The following is a 21,800-nucleotide window of genomic DNA, read 5'->3' as shown; positions in this document are numbered from 1 at the left end:
AAACAATCAGCTGTTATATTAGCAAATTAAGTACAGCCACACTTCGTAACAGTTTACTGATATAGTAAACTACGCGGGATGCTGGGGGAACACGATAAAGATTTTAAACCACGAGGCGACTCCGAGTGGTTTGCAAACTTTTCGTGTGTAAAGTTTGTCAGGGAGAGTGGCAATTTTATTCTCATTTTGTGATCAAGTTGCTGATTCTCATGAAAACCATAAAAAAGCGCGAGAAACTAATCATAGCGCCGGAAACTGAACTGATGAACTGCCGGCGAGAGGAGCAAAGAGTGTATTTAATTTCTCAACGTCGTCAACGAATAAACGCAATGGCACCAAAAACTTGAACAGAAATTGTCAAGAAAACTGACGAGAAATAGTTATTTGAAATTTAAATTATAATTTAAACTATAAAGTGCCAGTGAAGAATTTTCAATTTGGAAGGAGAAAACGCGAACTTTGTGACCAGACTTGGTCTACCACTGCGATTGTGATCTGATAATCTGTAAAGAAAGTTTATAAAGTTTGCAAGCCAAGGAAGCAGTTTAAATACTTTGGGCAGAACTCATGTGCTTTACTCTCATAAAGGACTGATCTAAATAAGCGGAGCAAAATAAATTCCTCGAGCCTGAGTTTTGTGTGCGGGCCTTTGAACGCTGACGCGATTTTTCTCGGCAAAAATTTGTTTTGCAATATTTTAAAAAACTAAGGTGGTTCAACCAGTCGATTATTTTTAAACTGAGAGAAATTATTTTTGCACTTCATAATCTCTTGTTTTAGACTAATACCCCATTCACACCACCAAAATATGTTTAGTTAAACTGGGTTTTACTGAATCAAAATCACAAACAGAGAACTGAAATTAAAACAAAATTTTCCATAGGATTCAAGTAATCACTAAATTGTACTACAATGTGCTACATTTGAAATCGACAAACATCGGTTTAAGCAGCTTCTACAAAGAAAACAATTTTCGATCATGTTTAACAAAACAGCTCTAAAACATGTTGATGGCTCATTTTGCAAGACATTTTGTAATAAAATTCACGCGGCCGAACCAAGAGCGAAATAGCTCACAAGGTAACTGCGTAGCAAAAATGCATGAAAGGTCAAATTCGATGAAATCTTTAAAATCTCAGCTGCTAAATATGAATAAAATACAGCCAAATGGCAGCCAAACAGTGACCTGTAAATCAATTAAAGAACTGAGATTGCGTACGCGGCGCCACTAAACATCTCCATAACCATTGTTGGGACTATTGCTATCGTCGATTTTAAAACCTAAAAGCTCTTTTCTTTCTAGTTTAATAGTTCTTCTTCGTTTGTTCTTCGAATGGAGAAGATGGGCAAAATGAAGGAAAAACCAGTTAGATCTAGATCCAGTTAGTATGGCCCGACGACAGACGCTATTTTGAATCATATTGATTACTCCACGTACTATGGTAAAACTTTCGGCCATTGTACCACCCCACAGACATTTGAACAAAAGAGAATAGCTCAACTGAGGAGACAGAAGCAAACCTAGTGGGGCAGGCCGGAGATAACACGTTTATTCTAAGTGTTGATGCATAAGTTAATTGTCAAACAGATCAGAACCGAGTGAGTAAATCTTCCATCCGTACCAAAACCTCGTAGCACCACTGACGTCTTACCATGAGATAAAAAAGCACACGGAGAAAAGGAAATTTTAATTTAGACCCGCAGTAGGCATTGTCTGTGCCAGATATTGCTTTAAATATCAAAAATTTCTTCTTGAGGAGGCTTTCGTAAGAATTATATGTAAAATTTACTCTGAAGATGGGAGTGATTTTCACAGTAATGTCTCGCAGTAGGTTTTAATCTGTTGAAAAAAGAGGAGCACTGAAAGACGTGTACGTAGTTTTTCCTCTTCAAAATTTAGTCTTCTCTCTTATTTCCTTTGGGATTTTCATATATCTCATGTAAACTCCGTCCGCCAGAGAATGCAAGAAGCCAACCAGTCTGTGCTCGACTCAGTTACACGTAGATACCGAAAATCTCTCATCGTAATGGCATGTTTATGAAACAGTCAAGGAGGTGTCTGCACTTGTTTTCACTCTGTTTTAAGTCTGTATCAACAGCACCAGAAGAAATCAAATGAAGCCATTAATAAAAGTTTTAATGGTATTTTTTCCTTGTTGACGATGCAGATTCCTGAATAGCAACAACTTAAAGAATTTGTCCTCCGATCAACTACCCAGACGGTCATTTTTTTACAGATTTGAAAACCTGTAAGTTAAGTAAAGGGGTAAGTTTCTGAAGAAACTGAGTTACTGCGTCGGTGGAAGAGTATAACAGGGTAATTTGGTGTTATCAAATGAGTTGATAAATGGAATTCCATTCGCTCTGACGAAGGGCTAACGCTTGAAACGTCAGCGTTGAACCTCCTTACGGTGGCCAATTTACGTTTTTAACTCAGTTGATAATACCAAATTACTGTGTAAGTTGAGCAGTTTTGGATTTTCATTCTACTTTAGATGGATAAAATGCTTACAGTGAAGGTCCTTTGTGAATTTTGCAACACAACCTTGTTGTAGAGAAAATCTACACTTAGTACTATAAGAACCATTCTTTATTTGGTAGTATTAATTTTAAGGTTCAAGGTCAAGCAAGTGAAAATTGAATTTTTTTTTAAAAAAGGAATAAAAATTGCGACCTGAGTCTAAGAAAACGAATAAGTTCTTGCCAACATTTCCCTTGAATTTTTTTTCAGTATGTTTACTCCTCGAGCCATGTTTTTCTTCCCAATGTTGGATAAGTCATCGGGCAACAATGTTGCACCCAAAACTGCTAATTTTAAATCAATTTAGTTCGTTCTTATTTTCAGAAATCTGATTCTTGTCGATGTAACTGTGATTGATGTAAAGTTCAAATTTCAATGTCCCCATAATATTATAAACTCAAATTTCGACCATTATTATAGAGCAAAATGACGAGATTCCAGAGGTTTCTTTTCGCTTCTTCACGTTAATAAAACATATATACATTGAGTCATTTTTTCGCTGTTATTCTCAAAAGTCACTCAGATGAGCCTGAGGTCTCAGAAGCTCGAGTTATAGTTAACGGTCAAAACTCCAATGGCCAAAAAACTAACCGAAAACCCTCAAAAGATTTGTACTTGCGACCGTCATGAAAGAAAATTCATATGAGACGTGAACCTCTTGTAGTTCGGACTTAAAACAGTTAATTAAGCCACTTAGAGGGGCCGTTAACAGCCATATATATTCGAGCATTTTGTTATTGATGCAATTATGCATGTTGTCGCGTCCTCTATAGCTTCAAAACTGATTTAAAAAAGTCTTAGAGGTCATCCCCGCTGTCAGAAGGCACATTGCATTTTAAGAAAAGACACAATAATTATGATTCTGAAATACATGTTCGATAGTTTTTTCTGACATCTCAGTTCAATCATCTCAGAGTATAAAAGTGAAAAAGTGCAAAAGTAAAACGATTAAAAAATTTTAAAAAAATTAAACTTTAGATGACAGACAAACTGTTGAAGCGTGTCTTTCAAAACCCAAAATGTTGTGTCGTCTTAAGATTCTAACGTATCCGCTGCTCTCCTAATGTTAGTATCTTTTTACACAGAACCCTGGACTTCAACAAACTGGAGACTCTTCCTCCTGATATATTCCACCGTTTCAAGTTATACGATCTGTAAGTAATTGATCTTGAAGCTTTAGACAGTTGACTGCCGCTGAATTGGACTGATTTCCCATTTCCCAAAACAGTTTTTTAGCGTTTTGTTTGAAAATAAAATTGACCTCCAACTAACAAACTGAATCTGAAGACTTAAAAATGCTAATACAGATGTTTAAGGACGGGGCCTTGACACCCAGACACCCACTCCAAGACCCCCCCTCCCCCCCTTTTCCCCGAAAACAATGACTTTCTAACCAGTTGGAAGACTAATCGATAGCTTATCGCCCACAAAGAAGTTGCTTTTTCCAGAAGAAATTTAAAGATCACCTTAGGTTTCATCTCCATGTCCCATCAAGATTTATCAGAATCGGACGGGATTTCACTGAAACCACATAATAGATATATCCAAAAAACAGGAATCATCAATTTCACGATTACCGTATATTAATTAATGTATGTTTAGAATTGTCTTTGTTGAAAGTATACTGTAAGTAGATTTGTAAAGCTTACCCTCAGAGACAGAACTGATTACATGGCTTGACAGACTGAAGCTAAGAAGAGAATTGTGCATCTTACAGATGGCTGGGAAACAACAACATCAAAAAGTTACCTGAAAACTTGTTTGCGGGGCAGGATCAGTTAAAACATCTGTGAGTGACTTAGTACTGGATTGCTTAACTGAGCGGCGGAAAATGTTTCATTCATGCTTAGATGAATAAAAATTGAACTAATTGCTGATCACTGCACAATGAATTTTCTTCAGAACGTTATTGAATGGTTTAAAATCAATCTTTCTTCCTTTTCTCTTATATATTACATTACTCGTTAATTTTTCAAACTAACAACTGCCTTAATCCAAGAGGCTTTTGTTCGTCTGAAAAATGTGTTCGTGCTTATTAAAACGCTTATTTAAACAAGCTTCAATGCTAAATCTTGCGATTACCCATGCGAACCATAATTCAATACATTTTGCTCAATTTAAAACTATATTGTTGTTCTCCTGATGCAGGTGGTTGGGCGGCAATCAGTTGAAAGAGCTATCACGTGAAATATTTCTTGATTTGTCTGCTTTGGAAGAATTGTAAGTAACAATTTTTCCCAAAAGTTTTAGAGATATCACTATTCTGTACATTGCGTTTGTATGAGATCCACTGTTATCAACTAGTTCAAAACACAGCACTGAATTATTAAGAATAAATGTATTAATCTTCGCAAATTTGAAGTAAAAGATTTTTATCACTGAACATCTAATGATAATGATTCGTCAGTTTTCAGCGATTTAAGTTGATTCTGTCAATTATCAGGGAGTGGACCTGTCCCGATTGTGCCCGTATTATGTTGGAAAGGTTCTCACCGAACCGCTAGAAAAATTCTGAAAAATTGGCTAAAAGTCCAAAAAGGTTGCCACTTGAATTTTGAAAGTCGCCACCTAAATTTCTTGATACTTTTCTATAAATATAAATTAAAAGCTTTATTTTTGATTCCTCTCAATAAATGCTAACATAGGTCAAGAAAAATAGTTTGAAACTTAGCTTTAAAGAGTTGCTTGCAAATATGGGCCAAATTTATATATACTCTTGAGTTTAAAGGAACGAAACACATGGCCCATTAGACGCTTTGCCGAACGATATGAAGGAAATTGAATGAAACTAGCTCTACTGATTGCATTCTCAGAGTCTAAACCATAAAACTCTTAAAGTTTTCAATGAAATCGTTGGCTTTTTCGTGCTTTATATGTGCTCTAAACCTACCTTGTTCAGAAAAATTGCTCAGAAAAGGCACGAATTGCTCAAGGTTGTTAGAACCACAAAAACTTGCTCCGAACCTCAAAAGGTGCTCAAAAGTTGCCGAGCGCAATCGGGACAGGCCTATCAGGGAATACACAGCCAGTTGAATGACGAGCTTGCTGATGTAGGGGAGGGGGGGTGGGGAGGGGGCAGAGAGAGTTTATCTTCTCAAATTTTTAACAAAAATTCGTGATTCTCTAATTTTAAACGTTGTCTTAAACATCAAACATCAAACACGTTTTCTGTTATCTTTAAATGAACGCACAATCAGACAAAGAATCTATTTGTATGATAATGAAGAAACAGAAAGTTGTTAACGGTGATGTTATCTAGGGGGTGCCTCGACCAAAAGATCATCAGTTAGGACCAATAAAAATGCATATATAATTCAGCTTATTAACAAATTTTTTAAAATTGATTAATCGAATATGGGTGCCTTGTCACATGGTGAATCAAACAGCTTGCATTCACATTTAAGTTTTTCGATAAACTAGCCTACATACAACTGTTTTTTGGTATAATAATTGAAAATTTTTAGTTAGGTGTTGTTGAATAAATTTTGTTGGATAAGAAATACAGTAATCTTCGACGGAAAGGTCAAAGTCGACACGTATCAAAATCATTTTCCTTATACGGTTCAAATAAATTCGATGCCCATAATAGTGGGCATAACATCTATTTATGGCACTCGAAAACTTATTTAGTTAAACACATTTGACCCATAAGTTAAAAGTGTTTGTCAACTGCACTTTTGACAAGTTCTATTCACTTCGTTCCCCGATTATTTCATTGCTAGGGACTTGTCCTACAATCAGTTGCAGTTTTTGCCCCGAGGGATATTTAGCAATAATATCAAGCTGACAGAACTGTAAGTAAAACTGATTGTAAAAAAAAAGAAAAGCAAAGTTACAGGTCCAATATAGATAAGTAATGATGGTGGTCTTTAACTACTTGAAGAGTTTGCTTATTTCTGCTTCGACGTGATCCGTTATCGGCGGATGAATTGATTCACTAAGTGGGTTTTATTTAGGGTTAGAACTCAGAATGCGTTCGGTGGGGCGGGCCTACTATTAATTATTGTCTCAAAAGAAAGATCTCTCAGTTTACTGCATGTAGCTATTTTTCACAGAGTGAATCTGCTGCATACATATTGGTGATTCCTGGCCATTCTTTATGGGGTATTCAAAATGTCTCTATTCGCAAAATTTATATCTAAAAACACGTTCCGGTTTAAAATTGGTTGGCTCGTTCGGCTCTTGTTTAGCTCATACCAGAAGACTTAAGTAGCGGGCTATCAGCCAGTTATTAAAATAGGATTTAAGTTCTTGAATGGTTATTTAGCTTACTGTTACCTCAATAAATACTCTAAGGGATTTATCAAACAACGAAATTCAGCGTCTGCCCATGGATGTTTTTGGCAACCTAACTCAGATGAAAAAGCTGTAAGTGGCATTCAGTACAAACTCCATAGCAAAGGGAATTATGATGTATAGTTTTTCATAGCGCTTGAAGTAAACATATGCATTATGACCATTCGAAAAATAGAGTTTTGCGGATTTAGATTTTTTTATTATTTCAAGATGCGTACTGCCTTTATATAATGCGAACTTTGGTGGAGTTGTTCATCGAGAACAATTGAAAAAAAAGAGGTCAATATTAAATTCAGTTGTCTCGCACAGCCCTTTGCTTCACGTGACTTGTGACTATAATTTTTCCGCTAAGTAACCAGGGAACTCTGTTAAGATTGATTTGAGATGTAAGTGACTTATTATAGTTTGGTGCATCAGTACTGAAAAGTGATGTCATGCTATGAAAACGCCCATTTTAACAATGAACGCGCAAATGGTATCTTTTGCCTAAATTCTCAGGATCAAGAGTAATCAGTTTATGTACTCAGCAAAAATGGGTAGAACTTTGTAAGTCTTCAAAATAGCTTTCCCATGAAGAAACAATTGGGTTTTATTTCATGCCTATTCGGAGAGAACAAGAACCATTCCAAGAATCTCAAGTTCTATTTCAACTGACTTTTTTTTTATTTTATATATCGCTCACAGCTTACTCTCTAGTAACAAACTTCAGCGCTTGCCAAGGTTAAAAAATCTCTCCGAGTTGAAAATATTGTAAGTGATTCACGTTTGTGATATAACTGGCTCAGTACGTGTCTTGTATAATGAGCATTAACTTAAAGGTAGCGTTAGCCAAAACCAAAGGATCAGCTTGGATACGGACTATTTCTCTGGCATCTTCTTATGACTTAAAAGTTTGTTTAAGGATGTTAAATGATTGCGTAAAAAGTTAAATTATACATTCACTTTGGAAAGAGATACCATCAACTAAGAACTACTCAAGGGTCAAATATATAAGGTGATAAAACAATATACGATACAACACATCTCGTACATTGCTTTAATAGCACCCTCCCCTTCGGGCTTTACGCTAGAAACGATCGCTGATGATTGATGATTAACCCAAATCAAACTTCAATGATCAATTTTTATTTTTCTTAAAAAATGTATGAAATTTTTTAGCGGTTATCAAAACGTTGTCGTCAATATTGAGTTTATTTGGGTTTTAAATGAAAACACAGGATCTATAAATTTCAGTTTTTACCTAACTTTTTTCTAGCAGCTTTTCCAGATGTTCCAGAAAAGGGTTGTTCAAGCTAAAAGTATAGAATTCCGGGTGATGCGATTAGAAATACGAGCTTTAACTCGATTGCAAAAGTAAATGGGCGCACGTCCGATCATTCATTTAATTTTTACAATAGCGTTACCAAGGTTTAACCATTGTTTACCTGGTGGCCAGCATAGTCCTTTCGGTGAAGGCGTAACACGATGGAACTTAATTGTTCTTGTCACAATGCACGTGGCAACGTCTTGGTCCAAATACATTTATGAGATGTTTTTTCAGGAAGTGTTGGAGCACAATGATGAGCAGTAGAACAGTTTGCCGAATACCAAGGCGCTAATACGCTTTCGAAGGAGGTTTTCATAATAAGCATGTTTAATTCGACTGACTTTAATTAAAGATGAAACAGTTTCTATAATATAAGACAGGGTTTGGGACTAAACTAGTCTCGAGGTTCTCAAAAGATTATGCTGAGTCAAGGTTACTTAAGAATCAATAAGTTTCGCAGTCAGCTCTGTGCTGCCAAATATCATTAAGGTCAATAGATACCTCCCCCCATCAAAGACTCTGTAATTATACCGAGCGCCTGTTGCATTTTATTGTGTAGATACATGTATAACAACAGCCTCGTACACCTGTCACCTGATCAGTTCCAAGGCCTGTCCAAACTGGAAGAACTGTAAGTAAGCATTCGATAGAAATCATACCTGACTGCACAAGTAACTATTCTTGACCAAATATGTACTTAACCAACTCAGTAGGGCGAATAGACCTTTCTTTCCTCCTCCCACCACTTTTGCCCAAAGTTCGCTAAATTTTTAAGCTAGTGTACTTTGATTGGATAAACCTCAGGAACCTTAGCAGAATTCTGAAAAAGATGCTTTGTCATCCATCCAAGACAGCAACTGCCACCTCGGATTTCTCCAGAAAAAGACAGAAAAAGAAGAGAACTAGAGATGTAGCAATTCTCTCCCTCACCCCCGAAAAAAATCAACAGATCGGTGAAACAATGCTTTTAAAGAAGTTCAAATACTAGCATGCACTAAGTTTTGACATTTTCAGCAAGGTAACCGCAAACTACATATCAGTCTAACTTTCCGGCTGTGAGGTTTAGTTTTGTTTTGTTTTCACCTTATTACTATGTTTTCAATATCGGATAGCTCTTGAAGATGTCGTAAGGAGAGGGCATTTAAGAATCAATGAAGATAGGAAGAAAGTTTATGTAAATACGTGCTTACCACTAAATTTTTCTATATTTCTGATAATAATGATGTGCCCTCTATGTTGTTCTAGGGCTGTTTACGAAAACAACATTAACTACCTGCCACGTGAAGTTTTTAAAGGCATGAAAAACATAATGGCTATGTAAGTAACTGTTTCTAAACTATCCTCTGATTAACGGTAACGAGGTACTGTAAAATTAGTAAGGGTCTCGTGAAGATGCAATTATAGCAATGTATAGCCATTATCTGCGACGAGTTCGGCTCAGGTAAATCAAAAGGCCTACTAAGTTCCAAACCAAAAACACGGACAATCTTCTACCCCCGAGAACAGATCATACGTTATGATCAAAACCATGTGTGATGGACGACGAAATATTACGATTGCGAAAGTGAAAACAGGCTGACTAAGAGATCATATTAACTAGAAGAAGAGTGAACCACCAAAAGGCAAATCAGACAAAACCTTGAGAGACACCAGGTCTCTTTAACCACCAAAAACAAGATCCTGCTAAGGTATCCCCTTCCAGATTCAAAGACTGAGTTTACAAAGACTTCTAGCGTGAAAACCTCTCGAGGGTAAGCATGACAATACTCATGGGGTTACTTAAATCGGCATCGGCCACGCGGATAGAAATAGATCTATCAATGGCGACTTAAATAGAGAATGTTTTGTTCATTCTTGAAAACTTAACTGTCACTGAAGAACTTCTCAGTAAAATGAAAATTCGTAAAAATACTTATGTGACATTATTGTATGGCGCACTGCCTAATGTACGGTGAGGTTCTTCTCGTTGCAGAACATTTTGAACAAATGGAAGATATTGCCTTCCATCCTTGGCTAATTTTCTGTCCAGTGTTGTTTTAATTTACGCTTTAATGCTTGTCAGTTGACGCTCTACACTTTTCACTGTTTCATCGTTCTGCAGGAGCTTTTATTTCAACAATATCCGCACCGTTACCAACGAACAATTCAAAGATGTCGCCCCAAGTATTCGATTCCTGTGAGTATGAGTAAACTGATAATAATCCAGGTGTATTCAAACTACTTTGAGTTCAAGGGAGACAGATATTGTTGGTGCGACCTTCACGTGCTGTAAACTCACGGATGAGCACCCCTCCCCCATTTTAATGAATGTACAAGTGATCATACCACTGGCCGAATTGTTTAAGAAGGGAAAATGGAGTAAACGATTTTCACATACATACCACCACTGATATACTAAGAGTACCAACTGTGCCGCTATTAGAAGTGAGGATCGGCTTTGTACATTAATACACAGTTTATACTTTTATTTACGCCCAAATGTTATACTTCTTGGGACGATCATATCTGGTCACAAGAAAAAGTTTGGGAAAAGCTTAAGGGAGGGCCCCTCCCCATAAAGTACCCTCTCTGTAGTGAGCGACCCATCTTTTCAACCTAAATTTGAAATGAGTGCACCAGGTGCTCATTGGAGGATTAACAGCCTATGAATATAACAAATACAGACACTTCGGCATAGCCTGTGTAAGTATGTTCTACATACTCAATGACGAGTTATCCGTCTTCGGTGTTAGTTATCTTTCAAAATAGTTGTTGAGAATTGGGCAGGAAAAGGAACAAGAGAGAGCCGAAAAACTGATTAATACATAACGGTAATAGGACTGAGTGGAGTCCAATTCGGTCTGTAATCATACGAGTGATCAACAAAATCAGACGACGGCGAGGTGGGAGTCCGATTTGTTAATCACGACTATGATTACACACAGAATTAGATAACAAGAAGTCCTGTTACCAAGTAATCATAGCCATTTGAATTTCCGAAAAAACGAATTCACCTTAAACAAATATCTCCCGTAGAGACAATGTCTTAAGTTAAAAATTCCTCCATTTTGAAAATTCCCCAGTTTTTCTTTGAATAAGTGATTGTTGCTGTGATTATTTCAATCATTTCTGTGATTGGTGGATTAGCTGAGTAGACTTAGTATGATTGGCTGCTTCAACTGTCCGATTACCGGTGTCCGATCACAGCTAACTGTCCGATTACACTGTCTTATTACAACTATACGGGATGATTAGTGAATAATGAAGCCGCGAATGCTCCAATAATATTCGAGGAATTAGTAATGTTTGTGATTAATAGGCTAAAGATATCGATGTTATCAAGAATTAGCGAGCAAAGTTTGCCTGAAGTACTTTCCTTAAATTTGCAGGTACTTTCATTACAACGAAATGCGAGAACTACCGGAGGGTTTCTTTTCAAACATGAAGTATCTAATAACTGCGTAAGTCAAGTGAAATGTTCTCCACGCGAGGAGTTTAAAATTAAAAAATTTCATTTGCCAGTGCCCAGTTATACTGCACTGACTATATTATTATTACACTTTCATTTTCTTACAAATTTAGATCCTGTGACGAATCAAATTTGTCTTTTTTCCCCTTTTATTGTTTATTTCAACTCTTTTATGAACCGTAGGACTGTAGACACCAACCTGATGTGTTGCCATTTGACGAAGCAGGATGCAGATTGCGACTTTGCTTATGTCGACAGCTTCGCCAGTTGTGAAACTTTGTTCAGAAATCGAGCTCCTAGGGAGTGCCTTTGGGTGGTTGGAATTATGTCGTTGGTTGGTGCTGTGTTTGTCATTGTGTGGCGGTTGGTGTTTAAGGAGAAGAAGAAGAAAAACAAGATACAGTCCATCATGTTGATACATTTGGCTGGGGCTGATGGACTTATGGGTGTCTACCTCATAACTATAGGTGTGGTGGATGCCATTTGGGCAGGGGAGTATTATTTGCATGACTATTACTGGCGTTCAAGTTTGACATGTCAGATAACAGGTGCCATTGCCGTGTTGTCAAGTGAGGTGTCTGTTATGACGATTTGTTTGCTCTCCGCCGACCGGATGAAGAATATTCTATTCCCCTATCGTGGAAAGTCCCTTACACTTAAGGTTACGCACCTTTTGTGCTTCCTTATCTGGATTGTTGGTGTCATAATTGCATTTATTCCCACGGTGGGCTTCGACTACTTCGGTAGTCGCCAGAAAGGTCATCACTTTTATGGCAGATCAGTTGTATGTCTGCCATTGCAGCTTTCCACTGATAAGCCGTCGGGCTGGGAGTACTCTGTTGCCATGTTTGTGGGTTTAAACTTTACCCTTGTGCTCTTTGTCGTTGTGGCATATACGATGATAATCTACAAGTCCTGCGCATCAAACAGGCGCATGGCTCAGCAAGGGACTGAAAGAGAGAGGAGAATGAAAGCCAAGTCAAGGGCAGCCGATCTGAGGAGGGAGGCCTCGCTCGCCAAAAGAGTGTTCTTCATTGTTCTTACCGACTGTGTCTGCTGGATGCCTATTGTGGTGATTGGAATGAGGTCTCTCGTGGAAAAATCCTTCCGTACACCTGGTGACCTCGCAGTTTGGATCGCAGTCTTTGTTCTGCCGGTTAACTCTGCCATCAATCCCATTCTCTACACTTTATCAACAGTACAGGTAGTAACTTGCAACATTCATATCTTTGCTTAAACGTCTTGCTGCAGCTTGATCAGCTGAAGTTTAAAGGATACTTTCATAAACATTTTATTCTATCTCGTGAAGAATATCAAAAGAACTAGTTAAAAAGAAAATACATTCCAATTTGCAAGGAAATTTAGCGGGTTTTGATATTTGAATATTTTGCCGACTGTCCTTAATCTGCCAAAAGAAACCATTTCCCATAAAAAAAGTCTCGCCAAAAAAACGCCGCGTAAACTTATTACGTTTACTTTAACACGTCGTTGAAGTAATTTTTTAAAATAAAATTTTTTTTTGGTTTTTTCACTTGTCATCCTTTTGAGTAGTGGAAGTTGTAGAACTCAGAGGGTGCTATTACTAACTAACCAGTTAAAAAATAAAGATTATATAATTCCCGTACCTTGTCCGGTCATCTAGAACGACAACATTTTTGCGTTGCTCGGCATTAGGTATACCAGCCTTATTATGCTACTTACTAAGATACAAGCAGTGTTTAAATTTTTCTATACGTGCCTAAGAACTGCGTAACTAACGAAAAATAAAATTCTTTGTTTTCAAGTACTAACACTTCCGGTGAAGTGAAAAGATCGCACGGAAAAAAAAGAGCCCCAACTAACAAAAACGGTTCTGTTTCTGGGTGACCTACTAAGCATAAGTGACTAGTACTCTGACTGGTTGAAACCTTCATATTGATCATTTAAGCATTGGACAGGACTCTCGCTCGGTTTACCGGCAGAACATCCCACGCGCGATGTTGGGAGAACTTCAAAAAGTTTTGAATCACCAGCCGAGAGCGAGGGACTTTTGAACTTTGCGAGTTTCTCACAGACATCCTAAGAGAGTTATTACCCAACTACTTTTAAAAATTAGATCAAGATTGATCGGTTCAGAGCACCATAGGTGTTTGACCAATCAGTACACATAGTATTCCAATTTGTTTTGTTTTGCTCTTTGTTCTTGATGACTTGCATTTAGGTACGACGTGTTCTGAAGGCTAAATTACAACAGTTCTGGAGCTATTTGGTGGAAAAGTGTGGACGAAATCAAAACAATGAAGGTAAATTTATCGAAAATCATCCTCCGGAAATAAGGACTAGGGATTAAGGATTAAGTACCTGTCTGATTAAGTTTTATTGTCACGTGATTACCTTCTGGCTTCTGTTGCACTTCTGCATGATTATCTTTTAAAGAAAAAAAAGGAAGGAAAAAAATGACTATCTTTGGTGATGTTGATTATATCTTCATACATGCATATGATTCACCCATCCACAAATCACTCTTATTTACAATGATGAAGATAATACTATTCGAGTATGTTTGACTAATGTCATTGCTGTTTTCCAAAGGCCAAGATCAGGGCGTTGAAATGCAAGTCATCGAAGAAGGTATGAAATATTTACTCGGCTCAAGTAAACGTGGGGGAAAGTCACTCGATTTCCTAAATCGCTCGGGTAATTCTGAAACGAAGAGAGACAGAATGCTATGAAGAATGGATGGGCAAAGCTGAAAATATGAAAACATTTTTACGTATTTTCTTGATTAAAACGTCTAGGCGAAACTGCTTATTTAGATCTGAACGCCTAAGCGTAAAATGGGGGTTTAAATCGAGGTTACACCCTTTAGTTTAAGTCTCACTTTCAAGTAACTACACTTAATTAAAGAGCACTGTTGTCAAACTTATACAAGAAAATGTTCAAAGGAAAAAGAGTAATCCCTGTAGAATAACGAGCGACAAGTTTTTACGGCTGGAAAAAGTGAAATTCGTGCCGTATTGACCGACTACTCCTTGAAGTCGGAGGATGAGCGATGAAAAATCGGCGTAAAATGACAGGAAACTAAATCCCGTCAATAATCGTCTCGACTCGTATAAACGCCGGGCTTACCTGGTTAAATTTAAAATAAATGCCGGGGATGTTTAATGAAGAAAATGCGTAACAATCGTTGTTAACTTATTTATTTTTCTTGAAAGAGCTGCTACCCAAGTTTTTTTTCCAATAAAGATTATTGCCCTTTCGTTAGAGTTTATGTCAAACAACAGTGCACAAGATCAAAAAAATGTTATGATATACTCTTTGATTTTAAATGATATACTGAGAATGGTACTAAAGGAAGTAGCACCCGTGGTACAATCCACTTTTTGTTTTTTTAAACTTTTTTCATTACAGTTCAAATCCAACAAGACGCAGAGAGTGATGACAGCGATGACAGCGATGACAGTGACGACGGATCGAGAGATCAAAGCAAGCATGAGCAAAACGCTGGGAAGGCCGAGCATGAAGAGCCCGAGGAGAGAACTGTGACTGAACAAGAAGAAAAACCCGAGGAAGACCACGAAGACCCATCAGAGCTGAAAGACGAACCTAACAAACAAGAAGAAGAATCAGAAAACGAGTTCAAAGAATGCGAAGAGGAAGCGGAAGATAACATGGAACATGGACCTGACAAACAAAAAGAACAACTAGAAAAGGAATTCACAGAATGCGAAGAGCAAGAGGAAGATAACATGGAAGATGAGGCTGGGGAAGGCGACGAGTTAATTGTGAATAAGGGTATGTTTATCAACCCTCTGCTTCTTCTAAAAAAAGAACTTTGATATATTGAGATTATTTTCATCAATTTGGAGGACTATTGGTGAACTATCTCTCTTCATTTTATACCTTAAACAAATTGTTAGTTTCTACAATTTCGTTACCTCCCTTGCCCTGCTTAACTACGTTCAGCGGTTTATTCTTAAATCTTGGAGCGGTTTTTCTTTCAGCAGTGACAGGAAGCGCTTTTGCGAGGCTTACGTTGTACTAAGGTGCCCCAATTTATAACAATCTCGCTATGAATTAGTCTAAGCAGAATTTAAGTATTTAACACACGGTACGTGACTGAGTGTCTTCTTTTTTCCTTGTGTCATGTAATTATGCAACAGATAAACACCAGGTAGATGATAATCTCCCAGCAGCCTCTGGACGAGAGTCTCCAAGAGCACCGCTGGCCACGTTTGATGATGACTCCGACCTTGATTTTTTTTATCCAGCGCTCGATGGTATAAAAGAAACGAGTGTGTAAACAACAACACTGTATTCTCAGATGAGTGCATTCGTTATGTAAGAGAAGTACATGTACCTAAAGTGTTGCATTTTTTTCTTGTTTAACAAATTAACTTTAAAATCGATTGCGTAGGTAGGTGTTTGGCCCCTGTAATGACTTTGAAATACTTCAACAAACAGTAGTTTTCGTGCATAGTGTCAAAATACGAGCCTATTGCTTTATGTGAAAATGTAAGTGCTCGTGTCGTGTTATACCAGATACATATGGATTATGATTCAATAGGCTAAATGTAATAAAAAAAAACGTGTCAATGTGTTGTTTAGCTTGGTTTTCGACTGTATATGTAACACTTTGTACATGTACCATTAGAGATCAAAAGTATGTTAAGTCCCTTCAGCAGTAGGTAAGCTTGGAATTGGTATAACTTAAAATTATTTTAGAGGCCTATCTCTGTCCTTTGCAGTAATATTACTTCAGATAACACTTCATTAACGAGAGTGAACTTTAAAATGGACAAACAGTGCTTGCTTTATTGGCGGATACCCGAATCAAAGATCGGAGAGCCCTTTTTATTAATTAAAATTTGAGTAATTACTAAACTTAAAGTTACAATCGATTTCTTGCTTAAGCTTAATGTTCAACGTAACCTACATATCTTATATATTCGCCGGGTAGATGGCTGTCTTGTATAACGTTACTAAGCCATATATCCTATTTAATCTAACGCTGTTATCAATACCTTACTTATGATTTGTTTAACTCAACTTAAACATCTGAGATTTTCAGTAGATGGCTGTGTTATATTACAATGCTAAGCCATGAATCATATTTATTCAAATTTTCAATTTGAATTTACCATAATATTATTAGCTATGATTTGTTTAATTCAATCTTGACAACACATAAAATATGACATAAGTTCCGTAGATGGCTGTTGTATAGCAATGCTAAGCCATAATTCGCATTTATTCAATTTGAAGTTAAGTACTCAGTAGCAGGCTGTATTGAATAGCAATGTTAAGCCATGAATCATATTTACTCAATCTGAAGTTACCATTAATTTCAAGTTACTATTAACAGCTTACTCATAATTGTTTCATTACAAGGCAACTTCTTATATATTTCGTAGATGGCTGTGTTGTATTACAATGCTAAGCCATGAATCATATGTATTCAATCTGAAATTACTATTGATATCTTACTCATGATTTGCTCAAAAGAAAAAAAAATAACATCCTATGTAATTAGTAGATGGCTGCGTTACTTAACAATGCTAAGCCATAAATTTTATTTACCCAAAAGAAAAAAAAAGTACCATCCTACGTAATTAGTAGATGGCTGCGTTACTTAACAATGCTAAGCCATAAGTCTTATTTACCCAAAAGAAAAAAATGTACCATCCTACATAATTAGTAGATGGCTGCGTTACTCAACAATGCTAAGCCATAAATCTTACTTACCCTACTGCACGCATGTACTAAGTGCTCAGGTCAGATGATGCACGTGTATCTGACTCATTTATTTATTCATTTGGATTTATTGTTATCTTGACTCATAAGTAAATTTTGCAGAAGCTTGCCCAAATCAAAAGGAAAAAGGTACGTAATACAGAAAGACACGAGGACGAACATCAAATAAGTCATATGTATCAGTCAATCTCTTTTGGTTCATTTTGAGCGCTAACGAATGAAGATGCAGTTAACGGATACAAATGGAAGTGTAGAATGCTGTATATTGTCAAGCTCGTCTGCCTAAGTAAATAAAAAGTCATAAAAAAATGTGGTTTATTTTAGATGACTGTCCATTAACCATTGACCCCTAAGAATGATTAGCATCTAATTTCTCCCCTCAGTCAAACAGTAAGGTCATGAGAATAAAGGAAATGATCACCAGCTTAAGAAGTTCTCAATTGTTTAACAAATTCTCCTCGTCAGCATCTTATAAACATGTACAGAAGACAACATGGAGAATATGCCTACTGTTGTTAGGTTGTATATCTATCAGCGTACAAGTCATAGGTGAATTTTTGTTGATTAAAACTTGCCGCGCCTCAACAAAATGCCATAATATTCATAAATTTTTTCATTCGCTCTGATAGCCTACCCCAAACCCAGGAAAAAATTGTAATCATGACGTAGTATTTTGGCAGACTGCATAGAGCTAGAAATGTCACTAGTAATGGATAGAAAAGTCTGTTTCAGCTCTATTCATCCGTCAATGTCTTTACATGTGTGGGAGGGTATAAGAAACGTTTGACCTCATATGTCGCAGATTACCAAATCCATATTTGCAAGTAAATAATCAGAAACGCAATCTAACATCCCTTAAATCCTACGATATCTCGTCACTGTCCTGATATGCCACGACCAAGAGATATTAAACTATATTTTAGTCTCCTAGCCATGATATCATGGCCACTTTCAAATTGAATAGAAAATAATACATGGGTGTGCGTAGTACGCGAAGCCTATTGTTCGCTTAGAGGCGGGGTTTCGGACTGTTTTTCACAAATACACTAACTTATACGGTCAACTTTGTTACATAAAAAAATGGAAGGTTGTTTTTCGTTCAAGTCGCTGATTGGCGGAGTTTGTGGTTACAACACTAGAAATCGAATGCGTGAAACGGAAATTGTTCCTTTACTTTCATGCACCAAGAATATCGCAAGTCACGAGTCGGCTTTCAAATTTACTGGTCCTGAAGATGAGATCGACCTTATTTTGTGCCGAGCGCACATATGTCGGCCCCTCTGTAGTTTAAGGTTTTAAACGGTAGTTGGGTCTGTTAACAGTGGTTAATAGTACCACTCCCTTATGCAAGCCCCACCCATTGGCCACGGAACATAGCACCTCAGCCTCACATAAGCCACACATTCCCACCACTGCGTTTTGTAGCATGGTGTTGTAAAAATTTACTAAAGGTTCTCTTTCACGCTATTCGGGTATTTCTTGCAATTTTATTGGAAAGAAAAACACCCCTAATAAGTACGACAGGCACAGAGCGCCAAAAAGACAAGAATAACTCCCTGCAATAAATAAATGTATTTTACTGTTTGTCATCAGACAACGATGACACTATTATAAAAATGTTTACAAATTAAAACATTTTGTAGGTTCCAAGAGTTCAATTCTGGAGTTTTGCCCTTCACCTACCCCCTAAAGTTCCTTTGTCACCGGTATTGCGTGACAAGCCAATACTCAAAGGGCGTACAAGTTTGTAGTAAACTTAGTTTAGCATTGAATTATACTGTCAGATGTAATCTTTTAGTGCATTGAGCAATACTCGCAGTCAACTGAACCGTTGAATAAGACGCCACAGTGAAGAAAGGTATCGAACGTTTGAAAACAAGATGGTGTTCGACAGGGTTGGTGGTTTCATCGGACGTTATCATTTATACAGACCTAAATACGACGAACGACAAGAGAATCACACTAAAATGGTCTTTGGATTGATCTTCTGTGACAAATGAGGTTAGAACATTTGGAAATATCTTTCTATGTACATTTTTCGGCCTCATATGGGTTGAAACATATAAAAATATGTGTGACTCGCGACTGGAATGTTGACCGCAAAAGGTCAAATAACTGCATTTTAACGGACTTTGAAAAGTTTTTGTATCGCTCTCAAACATTTGCCCAAACAAATTTTTACAGTTGTGTTGAGAACATCTTTTCGAAATTCAACCACCAAAAGCTTAATCCATTTGAAGGTTTAGCACATGGTGAAAATTAATTTTATTCACGGAGTATTTTTACTGAAGAGAAATGCATGCTTTCGAAATTAAATTATTTTAAGTGCAAAGAAGAGCGCAATGTTTACAAAAATCATTTTGTGAGGTCTTATGAGAGCGAAAAAGAAGATTTTAGTGTTTGAAAGACGAGATAGTGATTCGTTTTTGCACGCGAAGCCCTCAAACTCGTGCAATAATCTGCTGCTAAAAATGACGATTTTAACGGAATTTCGTTATTCGTATTTTTCTCTGAAATAAAGATATTTTGCCAAAAAAAGTATCCAGTGATTTTAGTTATAGCCTAGCCTATCTAACATTAAAATAAGAAAGAAATCGAATTTTCCACCCTTGCCGCGATATGTTTGATTTTTACAGAGAAGCGCTCTTAAGAGCTATTAAATTGCATGATGTTTGTCGAAGAGTGCTGAAACATTGATATTGAATCAATGGAGTCGGAGTTATTACATTTGCGCTGCATTTTGAGGTAAAAAAACTCCCAAAAAGGGAGTTAAAAAAACACTTCAATGAGGAACTCGAAAAAAATGTTGAAGACAAAAATAGTATTAATACAAGCACGTCAACACAATTTGCACCACATACGTGGCAAATAATTGGCTTGAAAATAGTGATGTTGTTGAGGACGAGAATTAATTGACGGAGTTTACTCGAAACAGTAACTCTCTCAGATTCTGAAGTATTTTCTCTGAGAAACACGCGCAGCGCAGGGAGGAGAATTTGAACCATCTACTCTGAACAACATTCAACGGGGCGAGTTTGCTGGGAAGAAAAAAAAATTCCGAAATCATTCCAACAGAGGTGTTAAACATGACCAGATCGCAGACCGCAGATTTCCTTGAGTTCCAGTGCTGGTGGTATTTTTCTCCAACTCTGATTCCTCCAACTGAAAGTTTTTAAAACTAATGAGACGAACTGATTTGAAGCCTCAAAATAATTTGCATTTTTTAGCTTTCTGTGTGTGCGTTTCCACGTGATGAGGTTTGTAAAACAGTTCTTATCGGCATAAAAGGTGACAGTCTTGTTTTTCGACCATAATTTATCACTTTGTTTGTTGTGTTGTAACACTCAATCTGAAAATATCTTCCTCATGTGCTTGCAACTCGTGTCATCTTTTCGCGCCTTTTGTTGACTCGTACTATTCTTCTCACGGCCACTCCATGGATGCCTGACATATTTCATCGCCGTAACTTCAAAGTAAAATCACGGGAGATTTTACTGAATTTAGAAAGAGTGAATAGGTAGACGTACCTTCTTGGTACGCTTCGGCAACAAATCAGGCTCGCTTGTTATCGCCAGGGGTATATTGGCTCGACTGCGTACCAAAATGGTACGATAAGGTGTGAACTGGGTTAAATATCTATTAGATCACGAAAGAAAGAACACGTGGATGATTGTCGCGAGCGCTGGCGCTGGCAAGAAGAGCGAGAGTTTTCGACAGGCTGTATTTTAGAACAAAGCAAAAAGGCAGAAAGGTTTAAGAACTTCAGTGCTTTCAGAGGATGAAGTCCAACATCATATCACAATCTGCCGCTTCAATTAAACAATGGTCGAAAGTAAAAGTGAGGATTCTGTCACAACTGCAAAGAGCGCTGAGGTGAGTCTGTATGTGTTATCATTTCATCGTGCGATACGATCCTTTAAAAGTTTCAGTAGTCTTAATTTAAAAATCTTGCTCGTGCTAAACAGGGCATGTGTTTTGCTGTGGGTTTTGGTAGATGTTTGAAAGCTCTTCGTGGGTAAACAAACCATGCCTTCCTCGAGAGGTCGTTAATCGTCGTGGACAAACTCGTAAGAAATACACCATTTGCATGTTAGTTGTTAGTTCAATATGGCCATTGTGAAAAAAAACCAAGAGCGTTTCCTTGTCACACTATTTAATACGCAGTCAGGTTTGGTGAATTTAATTTTAAAAGTGTTGCATTAATATGGCCAACTTTAATTACAGGAAAAGGAAAGTGGAAAGGGAGCATGCCTGTGTGTGTCCTCAGCGAAAAGTTCAGATTCAACAACAATCATCAACAAGAAGCTGGAGTCATCAGGATTTACTGTTAACAAGGAATCAAGCATTCCATTGGCTTCACAGTTATGTGCATTTATGAGGATGGCTAGGTGTGTGTGTGTTGGAAGACTGTGAAGAAAACAATTTCATTGAGACTTTCAAGTAAGCATCCCCTTTGTTTGTAAGTCTTTCCATTCTTAAAGATTTCATTGTGAGTG

General features: G+C 37.2%; 1 protein-coding gene and 2 long non-coding RNA genes across 4 annotated transcripts in view; all 3 read left to right on the top strand.

Annotated features, from left to right (window-relative positions):
- Positions 1 to 21,800, top strand: part of LOC136282619 (uncharacterized) — a 168,501-nt gene that overhangs the window by 115,960 nt on the left and 30,741 nt on the right. The gene's annotated exons all lie outside the window — the stretch shown is intronic.
- On the top strand, positions 2,225 to 4,311 carry LOC136282657 (uncharacterized). The gene is made up of 3 exons (XR_010718330.1): positions 2,225 to 2,249; positions 3,607 to 3,675; positions 4,239 to 4,311. It is a non-coding gene; the product is annotated as an uncharacterized lncRNA (long non-coding RNA).
- LOC131780140 (G-protein coupled receptor GRL101-like) lies at positions 4,681 to 17,581 on the top strand. 2 transcript variants are annotated; one of them, XM_066170131.1, is made up of 13 exons: positions 4,681 to 4,741; positions 6,244 to 6,315; positions 6,818 to 6,889; positions 7,502 to 7,567; positions 8,683 to 8,754; positions 9,369 to 9,440; positions 10,225 to 10,299; positions 11,492 to 11,563; positions 11,755 to 12,775; positions 13,772 to 13,853; positions 14,143 to 14,181; positions 14,962 to 15,345; positions 15,714 to 17,581. In XM_066170131.1, exons 3-13 carry the CDS (start codon positions 6,852 to 6,854, stop codon positions 15,851 to 15,853), a joined length of 2,061 nt encoding a protein of 686 aa, XP_066026228.1. In that variant the 5' UTR covers positions 4,681 to 4,741; positions 6,244 to 6,315; positions 6,818 to 6,851; the 3' UTR covers positions 15,854 to 17,581. The 2 variants fall into 2 exon arrangements, with proteins under 2 accessions (XP_066026228.1, XP_066026230.1); XM_066170133.1 differs by lacking the exons at positions 4,681 to 4,741; positions 6,818 to 6,889; positions 7,502 to 7,567 and having other exon boundaries at positions 6,250 to 6,315.

This window comes from Pocillopora verrucosa, chromosome 1, assembly GCF_036669915.1.
Source record: "Pocillopora verrucosa isolate sample1 chromosome 1, ASM3666991v2, whole genome shotgun sequence".
In the NCBI taxonomy this organism is placed as follows: domain Eukaryota; kingdom Metazoa; phylum Cnidaria; class Anthozoa; order Scleractinia; family Pocilloporidae; genus Pocillopora; species Pocillopora verrucosa.
This window is presented reverse-complemented; position numbering and strand designations above follow the sequence as displayed.